The 25,883-nt window shown below is 44.8% G+C and overlaps 1 protein-coding gene across 2 annotated transcripts in view; it reads left to right on the forward strand.

The window, feature by feature from the left end:
* Positions 1 to 25,883, forward strand: part of LOC126870999 (protein vestigial) — a 77,993-nt gene that overhangs the window by 40,854 nt on the left and 11,256 nt on the right. The window contains exons 2-5 of one of the 2 annotated variants that reach the window (XM_050629321.1): positions 15,402 to 15,612; positions 15,895 to 16,047; positions 23,814 to 23,937; positions 25,530 to 25,744. In XM_050629321.1, coding sequence (XP_050485278.1) covers positions 15,402 to 15,612; positions 15,895 to 16,047; positions 23,814 to 23,937; positions 25,530 to 25,744 — 703 coding nt within the window. Of the gene's footprint in view, positions 1 to 15,401; positions 15,613 to 15,888; positions 16,048 to 23,813; positions 23,938 to 25,529; positions 25,745 to 25,883 lie in introns of both variants that reach the window. The other variant, XM_050629320.1, reaches the window with a different exon arrangement.

Raw genomic sequence — 25,883 nt, forward strand, 5'->3', positions numbered from 1 at the left:
GCATTATAGCTGCGTGGTGGATGTGTACACTAACGTGCGCGCGCGCGTTCGTGAACGTCCCTCAGAGACGCGGAGACTTGACCTCGACACACGAGTGTAACGCGTATGCGTGTGGGTGTAATTTATATTAACGATGCTAGAGCGACGTGGCGGCTCTTTGAAGATCCGTGATATCCCGGTGTCGCGGAAAACGTGGTGAGAATACTCTCATCATTCGAGAAAGGTCTCGCGGAAAGACAGCAGAAGAGCGTGCGCCGGCGGCGGCGGACCGTCTCTTGTCGGATCGACGTTGCGGCCCCCCGAGATATCGCGAATGCAACTATTTGCGACTCTCTTACGCCGAGCCATTAGAATTGAATTGAATAAGCTTTTCCTCGAGGGCCAGCTGAGAACGCCGACGAGACGCCTCTCACTTCGACCTTTTTTTCGCGGACTTGCTGCCGTCTCTATACGCGGCACCGACACGGTCGATTTTTCGAGATCTTGATCGAAGATTTGTAAATGGTGATCGAGCTTCTTCGACGACTTCTGGGAAACGGACTGAAATACGAATTGATTCGTTGAACGGGGAATTTGAACGGTTTCCTAATGCATAGGTTAAGGGAAGGATTAAGTTCGAGACTGTAACTTGCAGCGGTGTTATCAATTACCACGTCATTTTTGATAATTTGAAAATTGATTTTGCAAAAGGAATAATGTTTCCAAACGCTTCGACTAAAGTTTTATTTGAAAGAGGACGTTTCATCGTACGAACGTAACTTTGATTAACCATTTAATATTCCAAATGTAAGCAGAACGGTTCAGAACCAAATGCAAGCAAGAAGTAGCGATTCATTGGTCGGTAACATCTTTCAGCGTGGTTGTATTGAAAACAAAATAAGGAAGCTTCCGCCGCTATAGGGTCGGTGCCCCGTTCTACTCCATCGTAGGCAAATCTTTGAACGAGCGGATCGCGATTCACGTCCGTGGAAATTAATTACTCGTCGTGGCGGTAGCATTGACGAAGCGCAAGGGACGCTAGAATAGTTCCCAGAACCACGGAAGCCACGCGACTGTTCTTCCAGTAAACTGGTTTATTGTTATTTACGGTCGCCGACCGGACGCCATTAATCGCCGCAGGTGACTATTGTAGCAGCTGCTTCTCGTTACGTTTTGTCCGCCAGCAAAGACTTTGGGGCCTGCACGATAGATCCGCCATTTTCCAAACGAATTTGTTAAGCGAAATTTATGCGTTCATTGTGATCGTCCACTTTGCGTCGACTCGGCGATTGCTTCCGATTGTTTAGCCAATTGGAAGCGATATTTAGTACGCTCGATCCGATCACCGTAACCTGATATTTTCATGAATTATCGATCGAAGAATGCGAAACGTTAACGTTGCATGGAGTTCTTTGTTTCGTCGTATATTCTTGGTTAATGCGTTAAATGCAATTATCTTTTCGCGTTAATCAATTCCGTGTTTGCTACTTATACCAACAAACTGATCACACATCAGCCATTTTCTTTGGTATTCGAAGAAAAAGGATAGGAACGTTAATATCGAGATTAAGGTGGAACACGAATGCGATTAAGACTTTTTAGAGCTAAAATGTAAGGCGATTGGTGTTAAAGACTTATTTCAAGCACTTTGAAGAATAATCTCGAATACAGTAATAACCGAATAGCACGTGTTCCACGATAACATCGGCGCAGCTGTGGATAGGAGAGCAGATTTGCGTGTCAAGATCAAACGGGAGGTTAGAATCAGAAGAACACGTTAATCACGTTTAACATCAAACACTAGGAAGGAACGGGGAAACAGCGCTATCCTTGATGGTAATTCATCACGCTGGATGACCCGTTGGATTACAGCGAAATGCACCAGAATCGGACCGCAAGCAGCTGTCCTTTTCATTCAACTAGTTGGCTTTGAGCTAGATTTACGGCGAAAATTTCTGCTTCTAACGTCGGACGCGGTTTACCTCTGCGAACGATCAATTTGTAAGATACAGTGTGATCGTATTTAATCGTGAAATGTACCCCAAGTGCATTTAATCGCAGTGGCGTTGAATGGTCGATTAAATACTAAGTTTTTAACCCGCTAACTGGACCGTCTACTAATTAGAAGTTTCTACAGTCATTTGAAATTAGAAGCTAATCGAGCAGTTTAACACAGACGGATTTTAATTCTTGCCGAATACGAGCAAAACACGATACGATTTATTTTCAACAGAACGAAATAACCAGTGACCATCGTATTTTTGATCATTTACGTTTTAAAAATTCCATCAAATGTCGCAAATCGTTCGAAAGTTTTAAAACACAATGGGACTTTCTCGAACGCGACTCGACATCCATCCGCGTCTTACTTTTGTAACGCGCGTTCCTTATCGAAGTTAATTCTTCCATAACCACGTGAAACGCGCAACCTTTTCACCGTGCTTTCGAGGAAAAAGTCGAAACAAAAGACACGCAGGCGTGTCGACAGCGTGGTAAGACGGAAGTCCTGGCACGTCCGTTGAGAAGGACGAGCAACAGGGAGAAGTAACACGTCACGCGGATGCGATACGACGCTGCTTGGTGTTGGCAGATCGCGGAATTGCCGGGATGTGCGACAATTATCGGTACGGAATCGCCATATCTCACGCGTACCAGGCCAGGTTGCTTGTTCACGGTTGTGTGCACGCGCGTTTCTATACGCGTCCGCGCGAACTCGTGTCACAGCTCGGGGCAAGGTGTGCTGCAACGTTACATTCCTTGCCGCTGTTCCGTTTTTAGTCTAGGAACGCCATTCTTTGCGACACGCGCTAAAGGGGGCTACGCTCCGTGCCACTGCGTTCACCGGCCACCTCTGTTTTCTGAGGATCGCATTCCGATCGCCGTTGCCTCCTCGCTCTGACCACGTACGAACGATCGATCCTTCGATCGATACCTAACTCGATATTCGAGATCCAGCATCCTGATTCGATCATCCTTTCTCTTTCGTTTTTACAATTGTCCAACTCATCTTCTCGAATATGACGCGTTGAATTTATCGTCGTCCTATTAACGTTTTAATTCTTCTCTTTTTATACAGCTTAAGTAACAAATGTTATTTATTATTTATCGTTTCGAGAAAATAAAACAGGCGAATCTTAATATTTACGATCATATTACAAGTAGAGTTACCGGTTTCTTAACGAAGTAGATTATCGAGTAGCGTAATATTCGTTTAACATCGAACTTTCTTCGCTGTTCGCGATGTACATAGTAGGTAATCTCGTTTTTTTTTGCTCAAACCAATTATCATCTCATGAAAATCGCGCGGAAAGATTCCAGAACCGTGGCATCGACGTATCTTAATTCCCATTGACCGGTTAAACCTACTCCGTTCTACGGAATCTCCGTGTGACAGTAAAAGCGACCGGTCTCGCTCGTGGCTTGTACTCGCCGGTTTCTTAGCTCTGCGTAGCCGTTTCCAGAAGTCGGTGTAATAAGAGTCCTCGCTGCATTCGAGACGAATCCGATCGTCCTCGATACGTAGCTGCATCGCGGCTAGCGCAATACCGGTACAGCGACAGAAAAAAAAGCTGTAGAGAAAGAGAGTGGAAGGAAAGAGTTAGAAAAAGAAAGAAAACGAAGGGAATCATCGAGATGTATCGTATGAGATAGAGAGGTTGCGCACGTAACGCGGGGAAGACTCGAGAATCCGAAGGCGGTCTACGTGTTCAATATTAATCGAATCGTCGTGCAAAGGATCGCATTCTCGCGAGCAATCTGGTTGGACCACGTAACGAACGACAGGTATTCGAGTATCGCGATGAGAGTCGGCAGAATTATTTTCGAAAGGGGATCGCGCCGCGCGATCTTTCTTTCGATGCGTCACACGAGTGGTTGGCAATCGATCGACCCGCTTCTCTAACTGGTACAAGCGCATCCCGCGGACGACAGAGATAATCGTTCGACCTTATTTTCATGCCATCGCGCGGATCGGTTCGATACAAGGTGACTGGTTATACTTCTTGAACGATGGCGAAGAAAACGCAAAGGGTGCAATCTGGAGGACATTACTGGGTTATGGCGCGGAATAACGACCAGACTGTGGATTGGACGTTTGTATTCGATACGTTTCGTTCGTTTATCGCTTTAGTTACCTAGCGAGTGTATCAAGGCGAAAGAATCGATGGCGATGGATCTGATAGAACCTATAGAATCTCTATAGAATCTGATAGAATAATTGAAATTGCGTTTCGTTAGGGTTTTGAATTTAGGAATTTTTCTCATTCAAATTGCAATGGCAATATGCTGCGTATTTTACGGACGATTCTGTTCATTCGTAATGTTATAATTACATACGTATACGTATACGATACCAAAAGTTTCTTCGTTATGAAAGTATTAGTGTTCATCGGGACGAAAACGTGTAAAGAGATGCCTGAAGGAAGCAACGAAGGCGGCGCATATTCCTCTTCCGCCTAGCTTAACGTCAGCGAGGTCTCGCTTTTGCGGACAAACGGAAATTGTTCGTGCAGCGCAGCCGCAAAAATAAAGGAATCACGGTAAAACGTCGAGGCGAGCGATCCCCGTAGAAAAGCACGCGCGCCGACTCGCGGAGGACATTCGTCGGATTCCTAGAGTATCTCGGCCACTACTTGATGCGATGAAATGCCAGCGAGGAATTCATATATCGCGCACCAGTCATAAGGAAACGAAAGGTTTCGCGTGTCACCCGTATAATCGTCGTGCGTGCATTTCATCGACGAATAAGGAAACAATTAGACGAACGATGGAACGCGGCGTGAGCCAGCAAACGCACAAAGTTTCAGATACTGGTTCGTTGAAATCTGTCATTGTATGGATCTTATAATCGTCGTGTAGCCGAGTTGTAAAATGAAGTTATTAGAATGGTTACTGCGCGTACTGCGTTGACCTTATGCAGTTTTATAGAATTCTAAGAAGCGTAGAAGAATATTAATGAATTTCCGCAGTTGTTCGATGAGATATTACGAAGTAACTGTGCGCAACCAGTAGCCACAAGAGGTATTCTAAGGTATCTTTATTTTCCAGCGAAGCGTTCTTTTACCAAATTCCATGTTTTATTTTCGTATTATTACATTTTTTATACGAAAGTGCTATCAAACGATATGAAATTTAAAGCCAGTCCTCGAATTTTGTCTCTACATTCTCAATGGCGTCGTTATTTCTTCAAAGTCAGAGATCAGTTTTGGAATTGTACGAGGTGTTCGATCAGGACGGAGTTTCGTCGGTTTAAGAGTTTCAATGGCCCGAGCTCAGGCGCCGAAATTAGTCAAGTTAAGGGAATATTTTTCGAAACGTGGAAATGCGATGGTTCCGCTGTCAGTCCCTCGAGTACTACGATCTAAATTGCCAAGACAAGTATATAGTCGAGGGTTTTGCTGGAATATTGCGAAACAAAATTATTTTGCTGGAACAAAATAATTATTCGTTAGCGTGAAAGCCGGAGCAGAAGTACCGTCTACGAAAACAAGTACGGTATCTTCATGAATACTTATTCAACTTTTTCTTTCTTTAATATCGACGTAAATAGGTATGAATTTAAGTACGAAATCATTTTAATTTATTCTTTTAATTATGAGACTCGTTCTTTTTATAAAAACAGCGCAGCGACTTTAATAACACGATTTATTTTATCGAAACCACTTTTGAAACAGGCCTAAGTACTTTCAATTAGCCATAGAAATTTCACCGCATCAAGTTAACAACAGCCAGACCTACAAACGATACATTCATTCGATCTGAAAATTATTTCTATCCTCAACGTTCGTAATGCCAATATATGGGATAGTGTTCCTTAAGCGCGCCTTAAAAGTATTTAATGGACCGAGTTCAATATTCATGCAAATTCCAAGCTGCATATTCATGTATATACGATACATATAAGAAGAGGAAAATAAACTGCATACCGAAATTGTAAAATCAGCTCCGTACAAAACAATCTTCGACAATTAATCGTTCGGGCTCGTCTAATCTATAACATAAACTTGGTTCCATTCGAAAGTCTACCATCTACCTTCGTCATATCGTCCTATTTTCCTCAAATTTCATACTTCTTTTAATTCCAAGACGCACGAAATTCCAACTGTTCAGAAATTAAAAGCTAAAGTTTCATTTCACCGGAAGCGTAGCGAGACGTCACAGGAGCCGCTTAATTCCCAGCACAATCCTTACGGGACACAGCTTCATCGCTGCGAGCATTCAGCCTCCTCCCTCGCCGACAAAACAGAAGAACAAGTCTCCGATAAAGTGCATTAAGTTATGCATCTCGGTTATGGCCGACGGGCGGCGGCACGGCGTTACGCCGCGAATGTAAAGAGCGGCTCTTTATTGGACAACTATTGGCCGGCGCGAACTTCGAACGAGCCGGCGGACGGTACATAGTAATAAGTTGGTAAAGGGTCCGGCGGTCGGTAGCGGACAGCCAGCCAGAGCATAACCTTTAGTACGTCGCTGCGGTAGGTAGCAGAAGTTATTGGTGACCGTATCGGATCGGCTCTGATAACAGGACACTAAAGGCCTCGTCTGTCCGGTATCTCTCGGGGGTCCCATGGCTTTTAACGCGCCTATTCCACCCCTCCCACTCTGCAGTCCACAGTGGCCTGGATAGCTTAGCGTCCACGAGAAAATTTCCCAGACTCACAGATCCATCGGTTGCCACGCCACTGCCACGATCCACGAATACGTTTTCATTTATATCGCGATACCGTAATATTACTCAAGGATATCTGGCTGGCACGATACTTACCCAGGGGGAGGAACATTAAATGGATAACGACGTGCGATTCTTTTTTTTTTTTGTGGATGGAAGAGGACTTATCGAGGAGAGATCCTCGGTTGCTTCTCTGTGTCTCACGAATGTGTTTTAAGCTTTGATCGTGGTGCGAGGCAGATGGTGGCGGGATCGAAGAGGTGGTCGATGCTCGACGAGTCAATGAAAGTATTGAGAATGGTCGATTGCAGCCTGCAATTCGAAGAATCGAATCCTGTTACCAATGCTGGGAAACGTGGATGAGTATATCGCGCGATAAAAAATGTAAGATTCTGAGAAGTTGACGTATGCTGGGGAAAAAAAGAAGGTTAATTGGAAACCATTGGAAATTCGCAAACCATTTCTAATCTCTGGAAAAGTGAGGGAGAATAAAATACGTATTCACTCGCGTGCGTATGTACATATTCTCATAGTACGCGATAGTACAATCCGGTAAAAAAATGAACTCGAGGAGACGGCAGGAGAAATCTCGTCCATTAAAGGGAATCCAGAAACGTACTGCACCAACTACGAGTTCGTAAATCACGGGAATCTAATAAGGATCGCAGAGTATTTCCAAGCGATGGATCGTCGTGAATCATCGCTCGATACACATTCCCGCGAGCCTTTCCATTTAATTGAGACAGCCGGATCGCAAGCGGCGCGTGGCGCGAAACTTCAAAGCGAAGCAGACTGTACACTTCCGTTTCCATCGTGGATGTTCATCGATTAATTAGAAGACTCTTAGAAGGCTCTAAGGTGAGAATATGATAAAAATGACGGGTTATTAAGGCCAGAGAGTTCCTCGACACCCGGAGACTGGAATGCCGCTCTATTTATCGCCTTTACGATTATGTTGCCGCGAAATTCATAGCGTCGGCTCGCACGCGCAATTTACGCGGCCTGAAAATAAGAGGTCGAGCTCTCGGGGTGGAATGCGTTGAAGTCCAGCCATCGTTGGGTGACGCGTGGAATCGCGGCCGCCACGTGTTCCCGCCACTGACGCGTTAGTTGTCGCTGCCATTATCGTTCTCGCCAATATTAATGTCGACGAAAAACGCGGGGATTACGGTCGTGTCGCGGTATTCCGATATCGAGGTCACGATCCCCTTGCACTATGGAAATAACATTATCAACGAAATTTTATACGTTGCGAGTTACGAGCGTCAGTGATAATTAATTATTTAATAGTTTTGCACGACAGTGACGAGGTAACGTTCGCAGCAAAGTCACGTTTCACGAAATACGACGTATTGTTAATCTGTTCTTCCTAATTCTTAGATTACGGAGATAGTTGGTTCGCAGAATGTTATCGTTACTGAAATATTTCGCCATAATTTCCATTTGTAGGAATTTTGTTCGCTACGATTCTCCATTGTTTGGGAAATTTATCTGAAATCAGTTCGTCCACATTTTACTTGGATTGGTCAAAAATTCTCTTTAAAGGAGCACGGTACGAACTTGCGAATCCCAATAACTACTTCATGCAGCATCCTGGTATTGGAATGGCGATCGGCTTACTTTCCCGTGTTCCCAAAGTAGTTGGAATCGATGAGAAAGGAAGGGGGAGGATGAGGGCCGATCTCGTTGTAATTTGTCGGGCGAACGAGGGATCGCTCCATCGTCCACCTGGCTGGTTTGCTAATGAACTAAATTTAACTAAAGGGAACTCGTTCACCGGCGCCTTATCAATAGTCGTAATCCAGCGGCGCGGTCGAGATCTGTGGACTCTCATCTCCGTGGAAGATAGGAGAATCGTGTCGACGAATGGCCGTGTCCGGCAAACAAATTGCAAGATGCTCCGTGGTAGCTTGTTACCGACCCCGCCTCCCTCATCCTCTTTTCGTTGCTGATCGTCGTTTCGCTCGTTTTTCGCGACCGAGACGCGCCTTTTCATCCCTTTTTCGGTCGAGGTCCATTCTTTTTCGTATCGCCGCTTGTTCCTACCGTTCACCTTCGCTATTCGCCTTTGTCGAACAGAGAGTGACGCAGTTCCTCTCTCCGGTCTGAATTGATGTGGGAATCGGCCTGACGGACACCCAGTCATTCGTTTCGCCCGCGATCGATGAGGGTTGTCCGGTTTTACACGGTTTTCAGGAGCCGCCACGGTGTCGTCGCCATTGATCGACAAATTTTCAAATGGTTCGATGGATCGTCACGGAATCTATCGCGAGATATCCGCTTTAAACGTTGGAGCGCGATCTTATTGAACTTGGATATGAGCGTCGCTCTGATAGAAATGAATTTTCATTGAACGAACGTTGATAATACAACGTTCGATCTTTATTTACGACGATAAAACGGAGAATGTCTGATCAAATAGAATTTGATTTTCGTGAAACCTCTGGAAATCTTTTTACCTAAACATGCTGATGTTGCTTAACGAACTACGTGTAATCACACATAAATCGGTACCGTCCCCATACACCTTTCGGAAACGCCACATTTTTCTTTACCGTCTGTTCGTCCCATTAGACCGTGCAAGTCGAACGACCAACAACGAACCCGATCGAAAAAAGAGCAACGATCGTGGAACGTTCTGTCTAAGCGAGCAACGAATTATCGACACGATTAATCCCCCACAGAACAGGCAAAAACTAGTCCCCAGAGAGAAAGGCCTGCAGATACTTTCGACGCAGAAACAAACGCAAGAACACCGACGAGCAATGATCACTGGGCTCTGTACACAACCGTGACCACAGTCGTATTCTCTCTGGATTCGCGGTGGAACATAAATCCAAATCAACGTCCGGGATCATCGAGGGTATTAAGCATTTTAATGGGGGTTGCAGGATGCAGAGGAAGTCTTTCTGTAGCGGACAGAGAAATCGAACACTGCAGGAAAGTGGAGAGAAGGAATTGCGATGGTGAACGGAGGAAGAAGAAGAAGAAGAAGGAGAAGGAGGAGAAGGAGACGATACGGAGATTCAGAGATCTATAAGACAAAAGAGGAAACAAATAAAGACGCGGTCTTAGGTTCGTGAAGTGACTCGACACCGGTGGTGCAGTAAAGGAGGGGATGAAAGAGAGGGGAAGGAAAGGAGGAGAGGAGGAACAGGCGCTCGCGCTTTGGAATGCTTTGAAAGACCGCGAGCAGCTCTCTCTGGGGCTAGAGCTGCTCGTTGGCTGCGAGGATGTCGAGGACGTGGACCGTTTCGAGGGAAGCCAGCGTTGCCTCGGGCGAAAGAAAAAAAGCAAAAGAGGAAGAGTCGACCGTCGCGGACAGGCTTGCTTCGATTAATTACCACATTGTCGTCTGACCGATGCTAGATGCTTAGCCGTGGTAATCTATGGAAGATTCGAACCGCGCCTCTGGTTTAATCCCTGCCGTACTTTTGTTGCTTTTTCGGTGTCGTTCTCCGTGCACCCTTCTGTGTTTCACGAATTATCAGCTGCTTTAATTGAATTGGTGTAAAGAGTGGTCTTTAGGGAAAAGAGGTTTCAGAGGGAATGATACGCGCAGACTCTTATTCGAACCTTCTCGCCTTTGGGATTGGAGGATGCGTATTAAAAATTACCCTTTCCAATTTTCAGATACGTTTTACCAATTTTCTCAAAGATCGACCTTCGGTTGTCGTCCTACGTCATTCATCTGTTGTCTTAAAAAATCCATTGCTCGGTCCTGCTTCGAAGATTAACTATCTCAAATTCGGTATCTTGGCTCGCCGAACGTATCCTCGCCGTGACGATCAATTTTCTAGAACTACCTGATTCTCAAATTTCTGGAAAACGTAAATCACGCGAACAGTGAGTCGACGAAACGTTGCGGAAGACGAAGAGGAAGCGATTACCGTGTACCTCCGGACTCGTCGCTCAAGTTCATGATCAATTGCGCGTTCCCCGAATACCGGCGGTCATCGTTCGACGTCGCTCGACCGCGCCGCAAGTTTTCGCTGTTTCAGAATCACGCCGGTGATCTACTAGTCCATGGAATGTCGAACCGCGGTTTATTATAGTAGATAATGATAACATCTCGGAGGCGTAGCCGCGTTGGCGCGAATTTCGCGTCGCGCCATAGAGAGTGTGGCTTTGCTCTCGACCCACGCGTGCCCCGGCAGCCGCTATCAGTCACAGCATACATCAGCGTCAGCTTATTTTCGTGCGTTGCTACCCACCGCTGATGTATGAACGTAATTGGTTAGGCGGAGTACGCGACCCGCACCTACCCTCGATATACACGCGAAAACGTTGCCTGTCAGCGAGACGAGAGTGAGAGGAGTCGCCTGGAGACGACAAACTGATTGGAGGGACGAGAAACGTGGCCCGAACACCGCTAGGACTTTGTTGGGTGCGAGGATATCACATGTTTATTTCGAGGGACGAGTCCAGCGAATGAAGTTTCCGAAGTCTCGTTTTTCGCCCGACAAACGATGCTTTCTAGTTTCGAAGCGCGACGAGTATCGCGAATCAAAGGTGGGTGTTGTAGTTCTCTATGGGGAGGGAAGAGAATCAATATTTTCATCAAAGTTGTTTATAGTTGTTCGATATGCAACAATGTAGCGAAGACTGTCGTTCTCTTTTCTTCGAGCCTTCGCCTTAAATCATGACTTTCAAAGTTACCAGATATTTTAGAAACTCAAGAAACGTTCGTTATTTTTTATTACACGGGACGCTCTACACGCGACAAACAACTTTCTGCGAAGGTTCAAGGTCTCACGAATAATCACGATTCGAAGAATCGAATATAAGCGAGGATCCTGGCAAAGAGTTGGCACAGCCTAGAACTGGACCACGCGGGTCTCCCGGTCGATTTGCCAGGGTTAAACTTATACTTAACATTGTGCGCGCGTCCATTTGTCGCACTGGTCTCATTCGCACTGGGTCTCTCGCAACAGTAATGGCTACCACGACGCATACGCAACTGCAATTGCGTGTATCGTGCCGTCGAATGATGAGGATCGGGGTATGCGTTCGCGTAGCATGACCGTGCATACATCTTCTCGGCCGATTGCGATCGTTCATTAGTGGGTCTGAGGCTGTAATTCATTGTACAAACCGTCGTTTATGGCGGCGAGTTAAACGCTCCTACGCGTCAGGCCTCGCTAACCGCCGTTTCATCAACTATAATTTCTTTGCGTTTAGCGTATATTTTTGCTAGGTAAGAGAAGATTGATAAGTCTATGATGCTCGTTTTAAGACGATTCTCTGGGATGAGATCAGGACGGCCTGCCGTATTTGCTCGATTTACGTTATTCGAAAAGAGAATTTTGGTATCTACTTATAATCGTCTAATTTTTCTATAAAAAAAATGTTATTTATTTAATATAAATTAATATGAAACCTAATGCTTAAAGCAAAAGATGGTAGACTGGACTTCCAATTAATTTATCGTACTTCGTTAGAAAAATCAATTGATTCATTCGTGCAACGTAATTACCATCTAATTATCACGCAACACTCGCAACAAAACTCACACATACGCTAAAGATCGAAATTTAATCCGACGATGAATTGCCTCGGACTAAACTCAACTCGGCGATAAACTCCAACTTAGCTGTCATAGTTTCAAGGAGAACGACTTTAAGCCGCAATTGCTATCAACACCGTTGTCTATGATCCTCTTTGCCACATATCGGTCCTATCTTCGAACAACCTGCGCGAACAATTTAATACCGCTGCTTAATCCCACTGCAACGCCATAAAATTATTTTCTAAGGCCATAAACAAGCATCAAAACAAGAATAACGTGTTCCTTATCGTGAGGGAATTCGACTGTTATTTAGTGGACACCAATCACGGTGCTTTCGCGATTCGGCTTATAACTCATGCGTACCCATCTGCCTGGCAGATTTATTCGCGATAGTTGGCGCAACAATAATAATAATGGCTACCGGCTACGTGTGCGCGACTGCGATCGCGCGTCCTTTATCATCGCGTCGAGACGGCATGCATCTCTTGCTCGCTAAAGCGTGCTTTCTTGGATCATTACGATCGTGTTCGGCACGATCTCGAGGATCGATGTAGGTACCGGCGGCACACGGCCCGCGCCGTCAGATAGGACACTAGCTATAATGAATATCGGCTGGACCGCGTGCGAGTCTCCTCGATTTATCTTGCTACTAATATACCCGCGTCTCTGCAGCCAGAATTCATTTATTCGCTTGGATTGCGCGTATCTCGAAATTGAAATTATAGAATAGAGGCGAAGCGATTGAAAATTATATAAAGAATGCTTTTAGTTTTATTTTTCGATCGACCGTGGTTCTGTGTCGTTAGTCATTCTCTTTCTGTCTGTATCTCTTTAAATGTCTTGTCCTTTTTTAAAGTAATTTATTCGTAAAAGTGTAAGATACTGGTTCGTCGCATTCTTACAGGATCTATTTATCAAACAGAGAAACGATCAACGAATCGAGCATTTCTATCGACAGATCTATTTAAGGGACGCGACGTCCAGAAAGCGCAGCGCCAGGGAAACATTTGGCCTCGATATCAGGCGGGAAATGCTAGACGCCGTGATTAAAGCTAATTGACGCGTTCGTATTTCTCTAGCCATCATCGCGAGCACGGCGAGTCGCGTGAGTAATGTCGCAGGATTGTCTCGCGCGATCCCTGTTACCCTATGTACCCACCGCCGTTCACTTTCGATCTGCTCGTCAATCTGCCGACCTTCGACTCTCTATACAACGACGACAAAGACGACAGGATTCTGAGCTCTCGATAGCCAGCAGCTAAACGAACATAGAGGCTAGTTAAAATTATGTAGCAGCCTACGTGCTTGGCCGGTTTCCGTTCGAAACGCTCGCGTCCTCCGAGTTCCTCGAATAATCCACAGGCGGATTATGCGCGCGGAATTAATTGACGTCGAGGCGCGCGCCATGTTCCGCTTTCGAGACGATGAACCACGCGACTAACGGTCTCATCTATGGACTGTATATACACACGAGTGATCCTTTTTCTTTCGTTCTATGGATACGTCTTGGAGAATTGATCGAGCTACGATACCAGCGTCGAGCAATTGACATCAATTGTCTACGCTCGCCGTTCGTTCGTACTCTTCCGCGAATTCTTCAGCGACCTGCCGTGTCAGACGAGATACGAAGTTGAATCGAAGGGGAAAATTTGTTAGAGTTGGCGAACGGATATCTTTGATTTCGAGGAATTAGGCTGCGTTTCTTCCAGAGTAGCTTTTGATCGTGACAGTGATTCGTTGTATAATTTGCACACAATCGTAAATCCTATAACGATACCCCTCGCCATAAACACTGCCACCAATCAGACGATCCGTTAAAAATTCTCTAAACTTCAAAGAGAAGATTCGCAAAGAAGTCAGTACCAATAATTCTTTCACGATCCTCGCAATCTAGATCCTGAGGAATGTCTCGATCGAGCGCCGCCTGGGCGTCCCGACGCGACGCTCGAGCGGCTGCCATCTTTCGATCCATCGTGGCCGAATAGTTGGCTTGTCATGTCGCGTGCGCTCTCCTATCGGGACAGTTCGACGCGGTCGAAAAAATTCGAGCAGAATGCCATGACCCAGCGTGGCATTTGCATCCGTAGGATCTAATGAATAGCGAGCATTACGTCCTATTTGGTCTCATTGCGACCGGCCGTGACGATGCCAGTGCGCATAGCATAGCTCTCGCGCTATTTGCAGTCTGCCAGCAAGGAGTGGGGGGTACAATGGACGCCGACGCTTGGCGTCGGTATGTGCTCAATGGATGCTACCCCTCTTCTAAGGACGTCGCTCGTACGATTTACCTACTAAACGTCAGCCGAGACGACGACGCGTTTCCTCGACGGATTCGCCAAGTGACTGGCGAACAGATTATTGAGGAGGGTGGAGTAAGGGTGGTTCGAGGGTGGTAAAATCCCTGGAATTGTCCGCGCCGTTGCAGCTGGATGTCGAAGCGTTTCGTCGACGGGCATTTCGTTGCTCGCGGTCCACTTGGCCCTATAATATTTTGGTCAGACCTCGAGAGATGTCGATATCGTTGTTATGAGGGTCTTGTGATAGTTTGAAACGTGGATCGGTAAGGTTGATTGCTTGATCGAATGGTTGAGTAGGACGTTTGGGGAATTGATATTGGAACACTCGTGTCGTGGGTTTTTATACTTACATACGCGAAATGTACGATTTTCGTTGTACTGATTGTAATATCTTCTCTTCGATGCTTTCAACTGCTTGCGTATCGTTTCGTACGTTGTCCTGAAACTTCTTGAAAATCGATTGAAACGAGCTCCAGGTTTTAGCCTTTACGCGTGTAAATGATACACGCGTAAGAGTTTCTTAACGCAAAGAAGTAAATCTTCGTTAGTAGTTGATTACTTAGTCCAGTACGTTGCATGAATATTCAAATACTCGAGATCGTGGAAATGATTGACTATTCGAACTCTGATAAATAGAAATATCACAGTGATTCGTACAATGTACACGCGATGATAGAAGCGTATGAAAATGTTAGTCGAGGGATTTTGTGAAATTTATCAAGATACACGAAAGCAGTGGCATGAATTCTACTTAAACCGTGACTATCTAAATCACTGCGTGTGTAAGCATACGACGGTTAATAATCTTCAATCGGAGTTCATTTATCTTTCAGATGAATATCTTACAGAAGCTCGTGTAAATTAAGTTACATTGTGTTAATATATCAATCGTCGTAGATAATAATATTTTCGAATACAGCAGAATATAGATATATTATCGTTTTTACAGTTGAACGTTCACCAAAGATCACTCGGGGCGGCAGGTCTTGAAATTTGTGCAGCTGGTGGAAGTGTTCCGCAAGGGCAACCGAGCAGCGCAGGTTCCGTCGGTTCGGCACCCAGTCCAGCATCGCCAAGGCCAACTCCTCAACCACGGCCACCCGTTGCATCGACCACTTCGCAACCCTCGAGAACGTTAGATGACGACAGATCCACGGACGGTGAGCTTTTACGATAACCATATTTTAATTTCCCATATTTTCCGAACTTGACCGTGACAGAATGCAAAAATTATTATATATGTAACCTATATAAACATAGGTTAACGAACATTAACATTTTTATAATGAAATATTATTATTAATTTCTCGATGAAAGATAACGTTGTGAATTAAGTTTCGGTATTCGACTATAAAAACTTTCGGTTCATGTTATTACATACTATAATTAATACCTGCTTACTCCTGGCAAATTTGCCCTATCTAATTGGTTTATAGCCGTAGGTACGGGCACTGCAGCGGAAGATTCAGACGATGGTGAGAGCATAGCGCAATACGTTAGCACAAATTGCGTGGTCTTCACTCATTACCGAGGGGATGCTGCGTCCGAGGTGGAGGAACATTTTCAAAGGGCATTGGCGCATGACAAACCGAAGGGTAAGTTATTAAAATTAAATATTTTACTTCCGAACGCGTAGAAATATAAATTACCATAAGAAAGTTATAAAAAGCTAACACTTGGACGAATAATAATTTCTACGTTTGCGACTTCTCTGTCGACTTTTTTTATTTTGCGCAGACTTTAAGCCGTCAAACGGCAACTGATCGTAAAATTATTCGTAAGCTGTGAAATATAAAGTACACGAATATTACGTCATAAGATATAAAATGTATGATTAACGATGAATGATAGATAAAAAAAAAAAAAAAGAAAATACAAGGGAAACACTTTGGTAGGCAGAGCTCAAACAAGCCGACAGTTATCTTAAACCTGCGAGAATAAATGCTGGAGCGCGATTCGTTCCAATTACGATCTCGTTTCGACGCTTCGACGTCATCGAAACACGCGAGTCGAAGATTGGACGGCGCGAGTCTGGACCGGGACTAATGCATCAAAGGGCGGTGATTTAAACGCATCGAGCGCGGACGCAACGCGGTCCCAGCGGAGGACGATAATAAAGTGCGCCATTAGGCCGCGACAACGCTAACAAGCCTCGTAACAATTGTACCGTCGTCGTACTCGGGGACTTAAAACCTTTGCTGTCGGTCTGTGGAAGGAGACGAAGAAGAAGGAGTGTAAGTTGCGCCACGCACAGAGGAAGCGAGGGCGAGAAAAAAATATCAGATGAAAAAGAAACAACAGGATGAAAGAGTAAGGAAGCGATGCAGAAGTAAGTTCGTTGAATCTAAGGAACGAATGGAAAGTCGATGGTAGTTTGAAAGCTAAAGAATTTTTATTACGAGAATATTACAAAGACTGAGAATAAAGATATTACGAGATCCGATATAAACGATTCTCAAAGAATAATTATGAAGAAACAGAGCCATACGATATGCCACGCTTTTATCGCATTACCGATCTCTTCAACCAAATTACAAAAGAAAAATTTATTCCCCTCCAAATTTAGGGTATACTCGTACGAATAACCAAAAACTGCGCCAACTATATCAGGCAAATGCGTAAACCTAGTTCGGCATAATAAACCCGCGCAACAGAAGAAACAGCCGTCAGAATGCGTACAGCACGAACAAAGAATACAGCATACATATCGACAAGTTAAAATGAAGCATAAAGAAAGAAACATTCATATCGTCCTGAAAAGGAGTGGTAGGTGAGCAAAATATAGTCGGTGCGTTTGGACGACGAATGATCCACAGCTGAAGGGCCGAAAGCCGACGAAAGAAAGAGCCGGCTAACGAAAAAGGCCAGCATAGGGGGTTGTCGCGGTCGAAGTCGGTTTGGCAAGCGATCGGCGTAGCAGCCCGTCTATATCGGTATCGTTTAAGGCCGCATTTATCTCGCGGCAGTGCTCACGATCAGTTCACTAGCCTGCTTAGAATTCAAGACAACACGACCTAATTGTTATGTGCCGTGCGCCTCTCCCTCTTCTCTGCTTCATCCCTTCGCCCCTCGCTCTGTCCGCATGCTCGTTCGTTCCATCGAGACTACGCTTTCACGGCGTAGGAAAGGTAAATTAAGAGCTTCTCGGGCCTACGACGAGATGCACGCTGACTCAGGGAGACCCGTGAAAGCGTACCAGGGGTGAAGAAGGAGTGCAAAAGGTAGAGGAAGGGGTTGGGGAACGGGGAACGAAGAGACAGCGCCGGAGAAGACAGTTTTAGCCGCGGTATGCCGGCTAACATACGTACAAGGAGCGAACGTCTCTTACCGATGAACGTGTGCTCGAGAGAACAAAGACACCCCTCCGCAGGAAGATCAAGGGAGAAAGGCAACCGATAAGAAGGGTTGGGGATTGTTTGAACGCGTTGCGGCACGTGTTTGCGGTGAGTTGCGGCGAACTTCCGGAACCATCGCTGCGTTACGCGGTCTTATTAAATTGAATAGCTACGAGTTTGGATTATACCAAGTTCTTCCTAGGAAACATATCACGTGTACGAAGTCGAAACACGCTTTTACGACTTGTTCCTTCGTTACTTTCGCTTTTACGTAGGTTATGGTTTGTAAATTACGCGGAGATTTCTCGGCTCGCGGACACGATAGAAGAAAATTTTGATTATCTAATAGATGGTACCTTTGTAACACGCGAAACGCATATTTAATTCCAGAATCAAATATTTTTGATGCCCGTAGCCTTCAAAGAAGTCTATTTCTACGTTCGAGAGGGCATAGGAGAATGATCGACTTTAGGTTCTTGCGTCGCGCTCGAAAGTCGAAATTTTGGCTGAAAATCGATGACGCGTTACATTCCCAAGAGAATGTTTCTTGCACGACGAAGAAATCGTATCTACGAGGGTTTTGCTTGGCTACCAGGCGGTACCAGGATACGGCTGGCATACGCTTAAGGGGACAGGATCGAAGGAGGCGAACGACACGACTAGCCGATAAACCGTTTTGCCCTCGAATGCTCGCCGATACGGGCGCATAAGCGACGCGACCATGATTATCCTGCTTTCTTGCGGCCAGAGCCTTCGAACGATTCTACGTGTTTGCGGCAACCTGATTTTCGTTGTTCGAATTGAATTAAAACTTATCGATGGCACGTCAATGCAAATTAACTATTGTCATTTTTGTCAACGTCGATTCTCTGTTACGACGAACAACTTCCTTATTCTACCTACGTTCCGACAGTAATACGTATGCAAGTAGAATTACCGCTTCATATCCAGACACAACATAGATACATAAATACATTTACTATTAGAGCATAAATTTCTTCGTGAAACAGATATCGTTTCTCCGTATACGACGTCCAGTTCAGCTCAATTATCGTTAATTTAACGATGGATTTTTAGATTTGACACGTACTTAAATACAGAAACAGGAGAGAGAACACCATGTAAGAAAAGGTGAAAAATAGACAGGTCTCGAGATCTAGTTTTCTTAGTGAGCGTGGCTGTCGCGTCGCGAGCTGAAAAATCGCACGCGTTTATCAACGCACATATTTCCGTTCAAAGGGTTAATTCGGAACGTCCGCTGCGGTGGGATCGGCTTATCGCGTCGCGTATGCCGCTCGGTCTGATGAGAATACGACGTCGGGAACGGCGGTAACGTTGAGTTCGGGAAATTGAGCGCGTCGTTCCAGTCGGTGGCGTCAAATTAACGCCCCGTTCACCAGCCACCGCGGCGCAACAGAGACGCAATTACTTGACATGGCCCTTACATGACGCCGCGCCGCGCCGTGGCGTCTTCAAAGGGGCTGCCGCGAGATTAGTCGCGATACCGTCTTCGGTCTACGGTCATGGTTTTTCAACGTTCCACGCTCGCTCCAAGCCGCGGATCACACGGATGAAAATTGCCGTGTAATCTATGACGCTATGCAATTTAACGTACCGTAATTGAGAACGTCCCGACCTGCACAATTCTATTCGTTTTTCGATCAATTTTACACCGTCGTACGGTAATTAGTCGATTATGAGCATTTATTGGAATCAGCTCTATCAAAGTTGTGCATCCCCCGTTACCATTACGAAAAAGTAATACGAAAACAAACTCAAACTTCACAACCTTCATAACTCAAACGACTCTATAAAAGGAACCTTCCTTCAAACCTATTGCATTCTACTCTACTCTCTACCACTGTCAAAAGGAAAGAAAGAAAGAAACGATCATAGAATAAACTCTCGATCAACAAACTTTAAATCCAAGTACTGCACTCTGCCACGCAAAATCGTCGAAAAGAACAGCTTTCAACAGCGACTAACGGTGTCGTCGCTCATTCCGAATTGACTAACAAAAGCCTCGACGCAGAGGTAACAGACATTAACACAAATCGAAAATAGACCGGAACGCGCCATTAGTTTGCTCGGCGAATCCGAATCCTCGGTCTGTGATGTGTAAGGCGTGAGTATACGTTTCTTTGGCCGTGGCCGCGAGTGCAATCAGAATAACGAGGCATCCGGTCGCACCGCCACATCAATCTGCCGTGGGTTACGTTTTGACGAATCGCGGCACCGCGACGCGAGACGTCTTTATAGAGGCACCTTCTGGCGCCGTGCCAACGCCACGCGTCGACGCCGAACAGCACGTCCAACGCGAGAAACTCATCCCCCGGCCCGTGTCAGCCGATTATTTTCCGCGGCTCTCGGAAATGAAACACCGAGGCCGCGACGCCACCGAAGATTTACCGACTACATTTGTATCGCGGTATCGCGGCCGCGAACGAACGATCGATGTCGAGTTGCTCGGTGAATAGCTGGAAGTGAATCATTGCCGACCAACTCGTCGGGAAAATGAATGTACCCCGAAAAAATTAACGAGCCCAACGTTGGTTCGTGAAATTGCTTTTCGCGATGTTTCTGTGAGTTTTAGCTTCGAGAGTTAGAGCCAGTTCCTTCGTTCAAAGAACCACTTGTTGTTTCGTCTGCGAAGGAAATGCAATTTATCGGCTACAGATTGTTACTCGTTGATATCGACCTTTTAGAAAGATCGATGGTTAATGGCAAGCTGGAATAGATAATGACTGGAAATATGCGTGTATACATACGGTATCCGTGTAATTTGAATATTTAATCAAGCGATATATTTGACACAGAGAATAATAATTCGAATGCCTCGCGAAAGCTTCAAGGTGCTCAACTTCGTCGCGATATTCATCCGAATACGTAGTACTTGTCGAAACATCTAAGTTATCACGCTGTGTTTGTAAAATTGGCAAAACACTCGTCCCATTTCGCATCGTACGAAACTGAACCGGATATACGAATATCGACGAACTCATGCGCTCTCTTCCATTTGTTCAAACACATGGAAACACCTTCGAGGAAGATTCGCAAAATCCCGTAACGATCTGCGAATCGTCAAAGGGTCCGGAACGATACTGTAACTCGATTGGGTATCGGATCGTCCCGGTAACAACTGACCCGCGACACTTTCAGCATAAAGAAGCCATGGAGCCGCATTGTTTCCCACGCGTGGAATGCCAGAATGGAAGGGGGGTTCGTAGACGGTGAAACGCGTAAAATATGCTTTCTCGTCTCGAGAGCTGTAACCGGTATCGCGGATTGGTCGAGCGGCACGGCGTCATCCTCCTACACACGTATCAAGAAAGATTGACTAACTATCGCGTTAAATATTGCGATTTGCTTACGGGGGAGATGCAAGATAGCGGAACGGAACGGAAACCGGCCTCCACCACGTCCTTCGTTCCAACGTCCTTCGTCCTTCCTCCAACCCCGTGCTTCTCTCTGACTTCTTCGCCGCCGCCTCCCCACCCTTTTTCTTCTCTACCACCGCCAGGGTCTGTCTGCCCCTCTCTCATCCCTCTAACCCCCGGCCCGCTGTCCTCGGCCGACTGTCCTTTATTTATTAACGCAATTAAAGAAACAGAGTGTCGAGCGTCCACGGTCGGCTTTCTACTGTGCCGATGCCGCGGACCGGCTGCACGCTCGGCCAGAGAACTGGGAAACGGGCGGGAATCGATTCTACGCGAATGTGGTACCGATGAAGCCAGAAAGGGTCGTCGATGTCAAATTCACACCGTGGATGCGAGTCTGATGTACTTGAGTTGGGAACGTGCATCGATCGATATCTGGAATTTTTATCACGATCCTACGTTGCTTTACGACGATTGCAAGTTAAAGATGAAGAATGTTTTACTTCCTGTTTAAACTTGCCTCTGAAGTCTGTCTCGTAGAAATCAGGTTGAAACGTGCAACGTACAACTCTTGGTTTATGACTGACTTGCTCTATAAATAATCATTTTCAGATTACTTTGTACGATTTTGTCACGAAGATGATAAGCCTTTAAAGATATTTTAAGGTACATTTTAATCTACAGAGTGTTCGTGTTTAATATCGTAAATGTCGAGTTTAAAAGGCGTTTTATCCTTCATTTACCGTAAACCTCTTTTTCTTTCGTGATAGTATATCGTTGACTTGTTAGGTTCAACTCGTTAATTATCACATGTACGTACATGTGTAAGTATGTGTCATCTATTAAAGATAAATTACCGTACATCGAGCACTATGTATCAATCGATACTGGTAGGTTGCGCCACGTATAAATGAATAATTCATGCCTCTGTTTTATCAAACAGCTTTAGCGCTAGCCACTTTTTACATAGCCGTGTGTATTCTTGTCGACCCATACAAAGTAAACTTTATAATTAACGCGTTGCCCGAGCAAATGAAGATAAATTTTACAACAACCTATCTACTATTAACAAAACCGAACTCGCAATCAGTCAAATGCATATGATACATAAATAACTCGTGCATAATCGTCATAACGCTGTAACAGAATAACTAAAGCTGTGATAAAGATATAACGAAATAAAAAGTAAAATAACAATGCGTAAGGTACTGAAACTACAATCGTACGATGAGAAAAGAAACCTTAAACGGAGGAATCTTTTTTTTAAGGACGAACCTTCGAAATATATTATTCGCTAAAGATATCAAGTCATCACCGTAATATATCTACGACAAGCAATATTAAAACACCCTAAGAAGAAACAGATGGCAATGGCAATAAAAGGACGCTAACATCCAGAAATAACAACGATTCGTAAATTGAATATTTTTTCTAAATTAGTTGACACATTTTCCATGGGATGGCGAGTCGCGGTGGAAGATGAGATCGAGGAAGAAGAGGAGGAATTAGAAATATAAATCGTCGGCTGGTTCGGTCTCGTTGGTTCAACCTTCGAATATGTGTTTGGATTGGCCGAAAGATCCTCGAGAGAGAAAGAGAGAGAGAGAAAAAGGAATCCCGGGACCAAGGACCCGGAGACTCGCGGGAGGATACACGACAAGCTTCTGGCTTTGGAGTGGTCGCTTGTAAAACAACCGAGCGGTACCTTTCTGTCGCGCGGTTCGATCCCGTGGGATCCGACTACCCGTTTATCGTGAGCCCTCGTAAGAATCGCGTGCTGGCCCGTGGGAAACGATACAAATATTTTAATAAACATTCTTGCCCAGTCGGAACGTCTAGCTTTCGAACAAAAATTATTGCGCCGATTGGCCCGGTGATCCGTTCAGGTTGGGATAGTCGATCGTAGAACTTATAACTTATCGTTGGAGACTCTTCGTGGAGAATTTCAGGGAACTGTGGTGTACTATGATATTTACAATCGTGCATACCTTCGTTCTCCAGTTATATACGTAACTTCATTCCTTGCAGTTACGTTAGCTCGTTAACCGGATTATTGCTTAATTTATTTGCTGTTACCGATATATGGCAACTCTTTCCCAGAAGATGCAGAATTGTTTTTATCAAAAAATACTCTTAGTTTGTGCAATAACGTTTGCCTTAACGTTATAGTCCGCTGGTTTGTTCGTCTTCGTCTCTGAAACGCATAAAAATAAGAGCACGCGCCGACTGCGTAAGTAGAATTAGATACTTAAAGTCAGACTACCAAGACTGCGAAGGTATTAACCAGGAAGTTCCATATTTATGAAATTCCAAATTGGTAAAGGCAAGCCAATTTCAGTTTAGCTTTTGCACATATTGATATAACAAATTATAAATAAATAAAAGCGACACGTAAAAGAGATATTCGAGAGATTGATAACTAAAATATGTAGCAAATTAACTCATTAATTCCCTGGTTAATAAATTGAACGTTTGGTTTGAGAACAGGAAAATTGGACATCGTTTGAAAAATATTAAATTTCATACGAAATATATATATATATATATATATACGAAAAGATTGCACCATTTTAATTGTAGAGATTGTATGGCAATTTGTATTCGCTCGGATAAATAAGGAATTATTAAAAGCATTGTATTTTGTTGTAGAAAATATCTCTCCCATGTTCATGAGGAACTTCCCCCCTTCCTTCTGGAAGAGCCAGCATCCTGGCGAAGTCTACGAGTGTCCAACGGATCCATGGCATCCGCATTATCCACAGTATCACCACAGGTGAGCGTTCCTAACATTCCTTGTGTTGTCCTTAAAATATATCTCTGCGTTAGAGGAAAATCTGTCCTAATACCATGTTTCTAAACCTTTTAAACTGACATTCGTATTATATTCCCATAAATCATAAATGATAAAGTAATTCGTTCGATTTTATTCGTAAAATTCATGTTTTCTTCGGAATTTCTTATTGGATGGATAAATAAATAACTGGAAATTATTACTACATCCATTACTACTCTCCAATCTTGATATGGACAGATTTTCAGATATTCTGATTACGATAAAAATAGGAAGAATAAAATTTACACGCGAGAGGATCCAAAGCAGGATACGATCGAGTATCTTGCGTTAAGATCCGAACAAACTTGTAAAAGAAATACAAAAAACTTATCAAAGAAATAGATCATAATCCTCGTAAACAATAGGAAATTGCGTATGAAATGATAACATTTTCACAAACTTTTCACTTCATATATCCATTTACATCGTTCGATCTATAGTTCTATCTAATGTACCATCTCGAGACACAAACCGCCATATTACATATCATTTAACATTCCTCTGCTTACTCCTTTCCACTCATCTCATTTTCAACAATATCAAACCAATCAGAATGCCCATTTCTTCTCTATTTCGCGTTCCATTCGTTCGAATCGCCAGCATCGCAACCTCTAATTAGAGACGAGTCCCATCGGAGAATCCGATGCAGTCATTCCAGCGCGACGTACTCTATTTTAAATTCGCGCGGCCTGTATCTCGCGGCGGTGCATTCACGCGCACGGCGCGAAATCAGCCCCGTGATTAATCGACGAAATCGTCGTTCGTTCGATTAACAGACGATAATGCGACCGATGCCTCGCGCATTCCAAAAATCCTCCTCCGGCAGGCGCGACACGCTCATTACGCGATAGCCTGCCGGGATAAACCTTCGAAAATGAATGTCGCAGCGGGTACGAGGGACGATGGAACGAGCGAAGCGGGGAAACACGTGAGAGAAGAGAAGTGTCTTTTGAAAAATGACGAAAGAAATGGGAGAAAAATCACGAGAAATCGAGGAAAGAGCCCGAACGAGCGGTGCGAGCAGATGCGGTACGAAGAGAAGGATAGATTAAACGAGCGTAGAAAAAGCGACACGGTGGCGAGGATGAGAAATAAGAGGAAAGGAGAAAGAACGGAGGCAAAGAGAAAACGAGACGTGAAAAATACAGAAAACCGTCGGGAGCAGGTACCCCTGTTCGAGAGATCTTTAGCGCTGATCTCGCGTCGGCCGCCGTATAAATTACCAGTCTGTCACCGTTCTTGAGAAGAGGCACGATATCGAGGATTCTTTTTCTCCTTTCCTCTCGCGTTACCTTTTCTTCGCCCTCTTCTTTTTCGTTCCTCCTTCTTTCACCCCTCGCATTTTCGTCGGTCTTTTTCCATCCGTTTCGATCCGTTCACGCGTTTATTCTACATATGCTGTTCGTTGTTACGTCCGTCTTACTCGGTACATCTGGTATTTCGCATCAGATAATCTAGAAATTACGTTAGTTCTATAATACGTTTTCAAGGAAGAGAGATACCGAGAATGATTTTTACGATCTATTTTTCAGGGCTGTGCACGAGTATCACCACCATAACATGGCGACCGTGACGAGTTACGGTGGTTTGCTGTTGGGTGGTGCGCGAGGACTCGGCCACCATGCGGCGCATCACGCGCACTCCGCGGCCTCCTACAAGGACTGGCCGTCGGCGACGCCGTCGCAGTCCTTCGTCGACGCTTCCTCCGCACCCTCTTACCCGCACGGCTATTACGCACCCCTCTCTGGTGAGTAGACTCACGAATCTCATATATGTAGATTTCTTGCGTCGATACTTTGCCGCGAAATTAAATGATTCCAGGCTATGGCTTTCTGGTTTTTTAGTTCCTCTTGCTTCTGTGTTTTATCTTTAATCGTTTTACGAAT

Source organism: Bombus huntii, chromosome 11 (assembly GCF_024542735.1).
Source record: "Bombus huntii isolate Logan2020A chromosome 11, iyBomHunt1.1, whole genome shotgun sequence".
NCBI classification, from domain to species: Eukaryota; Metazoa; Arthropoda; class Insecta; order Hymenoptera; family Apidae; genus Bombus; species Bombus huntii.